Raw genomic sequence first — 4,976 nt, 5'->3', positions numbered from 1 at the left:
GGTCGTGTTCCCCTGACCTTGTGCGAACCTGTGAGGAAAATACTTCGACGATGGCAAGATATCAAAGTTGCGATAACTAAATGAGACACACAATTTTTACGTGGAAAACCTCCTCGATGTGAGAAGGAAAAACCACGGGACCGTAGTCCACTCAAAAATCCACTATATAAATGGTATGAGTACAACCACGTCCTCCCTGTTCAACAGCCTGAACAGAACAGAGAGTCTAGCTACAAATAGCTATCTCCAACACAAACAACAACAACAAGAGAGCAACACAAAGCTTCAAAACCGGCAGCAACCAAACGACCTCAGCTCACAAAGATTCCGGCTTCCAGAAACTAATCCAACCGTACAAATCCAAGATAAACAAGTCGACAATACCTCTGCCAAATTTCAGCTCAAGAAGAGAAGATCTCACCGTTGGATTTACCAAACACCCAAGACTGCTCTGCTGAAGAACTATGGCGACCAGCTTCAAGAAAACCCAGACAACAGAAGATCCAACCGTTGAAATCCAAATCCCTTCGGTGAACCTCTAACCCACTGACTTTAGAAGCTTCCCACAAAATATCAGCTCGATCAGGATCCGTTTGACCCTCCAAATCCAGTCTTGAAATCACCTTACGAGTTTTCTCCTTCTCTCTCTTTTTCTCCTTTCTCTCTCTTGTTTCTTTTTGTCAAAACTCTATTATTGTGTCTAGTGCCAAAAAAGAACATTATTATTTCTTAAGTTCACCCCAATTGGTCCTCTCCATCTAGGAGGGACCCAACATTTCTATCGATGTACCTTTCGTTAAACTATAGAGGGATCCACATTCCATTGATACAACCCCTCCAACAGAAGAATTCATAACAATGCTTCCGAATCCAGAAGCCTTTAAAAGAGGATGTGAAAGCTGGCTAAGATGATAAGCTGATTCCAAGTTTGTTGAAATATGGAACGAGAAATCGTCTGCCACATATTCTGTTGTTGGTTTAAGGCGAACTACGCCAATGTTATTCACCTATGTTGAACAAAAAAGAGTAACAAAAGTCTTACTATATTTTACCCCCAAAAGAATCTTTCACTACTAATAGGTATTGTTCCTATAAGAACATAATTAGTTTTTAAAGTTAAGATTAGCTTACAAGAATGGTCAGCTTGCCATCGAACATCTTTGAGACAGTTAGCATCAATGTTTCTCTCTCAGGCCGAGAGGATACATCACATATTGAACCGCTCACTTGAAACCCTTTATTTTCCCATTCGCTTAATCTTTGATTAAGCAGTGTTTCAGATATGTCGCATACATGGATTGTAGCTCCAAAACTAGCTAACTCTTCTACTATAGCATGCCTAAAACATCCACAACTTATCAAAAAATTATCGACATATATCTTACATTGAAAGAGGGAACAATGAGATAAGATATGATACAGCTACAGAGTAGAAAAACGAACCCGATTCCGCTAGCTCCACCAGTTACAAGGGCAGTCATGCCTTGAAGACTCCATCTTTTATCCATTTTTGTTTGCGAATGAGTAACAATGATCACATATGCTAAATAACATATATAGAGGCAAGGTATATCAAATATACGTAGCCAATGACGTTTTGGAGTGGAAAATTAAGGGTCATTTAAAATAATGGAAATGAATTATGTAAATGAAAAAAAAAGCAAATGGAAACTGAGTATAAATTAAGTAAAATAAAGTATTTTAATATTGGTTTGGGTGTGAACAGTTGAGTTTCTTCTACTAATTTGAGTGTGGAAATGTGTTGAGTTTTTTACAAAATTAGTTTGGCTGGAATAATACAATTTCAAGTGTTGAGTTTCTTCAATTAATTTAGGACTCGATCGTTTCTTTTTCTATAATACTCTGATTGATTCACGTTTTTAATTTATTTATTTGGCTGTCGATCTTGGACTCGATCAAGTGTTTCCCTATTAATATGATTGATGTCGAGCATCTCATGTACTACTAAAACTATACTATTAAAAGGTTCTGATACTGAGCTTAAATAATGTTGGAAATAAAATTGGCACTGAAGCTGATTGTTTTTTTCTCCAGAAATGGTTAACTTTGATTTCTATGGCTTTTCCTATATAGATTTATCTCCCTTGCACTATATCATCTACAATTTCTACATATTTTTACATCAAATCAACCACATCAAGTGTAAATATGTTTTTATTGTTAAGGTTATTCCCTTCTATGCACGAATCTCTATTTGTTATTGGAGAAATCAGTTTATATGTATCATGTTTACGTAATTCTCAACACTAATTACAGTTTATAGATTAAAAATAGTTAAGAATATAATATTTATTAGTTTATAAACTTATTAATTTAAAGTGAATTTTCTTTCTATATTTATATTTAAAAATAATTTTTATTTAAAATATGAAATATATAATTGTAGGACATTATAGATCCGATAAATTTTATTTATTTAGCTTTAAGTTTTGCTAGATTATTTGTATTTTTTGAGTTTGTCGGTGTATCAGCTATATGTATCCTAAAATGTAAATGTGTTTTAAATATAATTCTATATATAATACATAAATATTGTAAAATAATAAGAGAGATTAGAACATTTTAATTTCTAATGATTGATTATGGAACCAACCCCCCATGCATGCAATACCAGTCGAGTCTTTCGACCGATATGTGGTCACCTCTAGATATGATTATGGATTTGAGAGATTCACGAGTTTATATTGATATAGGAATTCGTAACCACTAGTCTTATGTGAGTGATGTTATAGCTGCACACAGAAGAAGGCACTGACTTGATTTCCTGAGTCAGATTCATGATGTGATGTTGTGGATATGGAATATGTGCATTCTTACAATCCCATTTTCAGATCAAAGACAAATTCAAAACTAATTTGTAGACCACGACAAGAAGGGAGTACTGGTATAACTATAGGGGAATTTGTTTTCTCTCGCTACTCCAAATACTCGTTCATTTCTTTGTTGTCTGTCCACGATCTTCTCCACGTTTAAGAAAATGTTAAATTGGAACATTGGCGTGGATACTTCATGCATCTTATGAGCAGTCTGCTCGAATCAAAGTACCCTCCACATTGGATCCATCTCAGTGGTATTTTGACAGATAATGGGATGGGACAAGACTCAGCTGTATCTCCTTCGATCGATACCCCTTTCAAACAAAAGATTTACGCCACTTGGATAGAGAGACCAGTATGTTTTTGGTTGAATAAATTTGAATTCTTTTAAAAGTATGTTTCTTTATACTCATCGAAAATCAAAATACAAACATAAGTTAGATTTAATTAGTTGATTAGAAAAGTTCTTACTATTATTACGAACGTGGACTAATCTTGTTTGTGAGCGTAATTCTAGGATGACGTTAAATTATTTTTTTATTTGTTTTACATGTATTTTATTTTCTTACATTTTTTCCTCTTAAAACCAATAAACCCCACAAGTGTTTGTTCTAAATCAGTTTGTGACTTTGTGTCTCAACCTTTAATATTTCAATTTTTAGTTTCTGTATGATCAGTTCCTAAATATTATTTTGGCATAACTGTGCACTTGTGAATTTTTAGGGCTTTTTATAAATGTAAAACTTAAGTGTTATATTGAATCTTTTCTTTAGGAAAGTGAAAATAGAGTGATACTAACAACCTAATCTGATAGTATAGACACTATTTTCATCAACAGATAGTCGGTTACAAAAAAGGCTATTAATATGTTAATTTCTAATATCTTAAAAAAATGCAACCCACACTCGAAAATTTTTATATTCAATGCAGCATTTTAGTCGTTTTAGAAAATAAATAAAACAAACGGCAATGTATTTCAGAAAAATACAAAATGGCACATGCATGCATCACGCAAGTTCTTAAGGTAATATTTTATCCCCAAATGTTTATTTTTAGAAAACAATGCATGTTCTTCCGTGCAATATCATTGTTTTTGTTAAAAGTCAAAAATGATCTCATGTATGCGAACTGTATTTTTCAACAAGTTAAAATTTTCAACATGAAGTATCACATTATCTACTTCTAATATAAAATTTATTTCAGTGTTGATATTTTGTTTGGTAAATCAATGTTAGAAAACTCGATCAATTTATCTAATGAAATAAAACAGATAGACAATCAACAATAGATCCAAAAAAAAAATTGAATCCATATATCGAACTAGAAGGCTCGATCGCCTAAACAATAAATTGAGAGTGTGACTGGGAACACTTTAGAGTAATTATGTGAAAATCAAACAGAGTAAAAGAGAGAAAAAAAAAAAAAAAAAAAAAATCTATACTATTATTTGTGAAGTAATTTTCGCAACAGAGCTCTCACGTTAAAAGTTAGAGTGGTTAATATCGTTTATACGCTTAATGAATAAAATATATAATTCAGTCAAAAATAAAAATGAATTTAAGATTTATCTAATTAGATAAGTGATTAAAATTATCTAAAATCTAAAAATATATTTTAAAATAAAAATATGATTCTTATATATTGTGTTGTTATCCAAAATATCTTTTAATTTTTTTTTTTTTTTGTCATCAACAAATAGACTCTGCGAACCAATCTGGTAACTCCGCATCCATGTGAACGACGAAAGACGATTGTTTTCTGGCACATCGTGCTAGACTATCCGCCTTTTGATTTTCCGTCCGAGGTACATGAATAATCTCTGAGCTAGTAAAACGTGTCTTCAGTAGCTTTATGTCGTGCAGATAACTCTCAAACGCCGGCCATTCCTCTGGTTCCGAAACCATCTTCACCAATTGAGAACAATCTGTAGCAAAAGTAACCTGAAACTGATGTAAATTCCTCATACATTCCATAGCCCATATCAGTGCTTCCATCTCTGCATGAAGAGGTGAAATACATGCCCTAGAATTCCTTGCACCCATCAATCCCTGAAAGCCCTCGAGTATGCTATACCATCCTTGACCTGAATAAGGTTCTTTATCTTTCCAGGAACCATCTATAAAGCACCAACGACCAATC

The 4,976-nt window shown here is 33.1% G+C and overlaps 1 protein-coding gene across 4 annotated transcripts in view; it reads right to left on the bottom strand.

The window, feature by feature from the left end:
* Positions 1 to 4,976, bottom strand: part of LOC106339444 (tropinone reductase homolog At2g30670-like) — an 11,710-nt gene that overhangs the window by 4,928 nt on the left and 1,806 nt on the right. The window contains exons 2-4 of one of the 4 annotated variants that reach the window (XM_013778255.1): positions 1,444 to 1,497; positions 1,132 to 1,339; positions 791 to 1,007 (exon numbers count right to left, since the gene is read on the bottom strand). In XM_013778255.1, coding sequence (XP_013633709.1) covers positions 791 to 1,007; positions 1,132 to 1,339; positions 1,444 to 1,481 — 463 coding nt within the window. In that variant the 5' untranslated portion in view covers positions 1,482 to 1,497. Of the gene's footprint in view, positions 1 to 790; positions 1,008 to 1,131; positions 1,355 to 1,443; positions 1,509 to 4,976 lie in introns of those variants that run through there. The other 3 variants (XM_013778251.1, XM_013778252.1, XM_013778253.1) reach the window with 3 other exon arrangements.

Source organism: Brassica oleracea, chromosome C4 (genome assembly GCF_000695525.1).
Source record: "Brassica oleracea var. oleracea cultivar TO1000 chromosome C4, BOL, whole genome shotgun sequence".
In the NCBI taxonomy this organism is placed as follows: domain Eukaryota; kingdom Viridiplantae; phylum Streptophyta; class Magnoliopsida; order Brassicales; family Brassicaceae; genus Brassica; species Brassica oleracea.
This window is presented reverse-complemented; position numbering and strand designations above follow the sequence as displayed.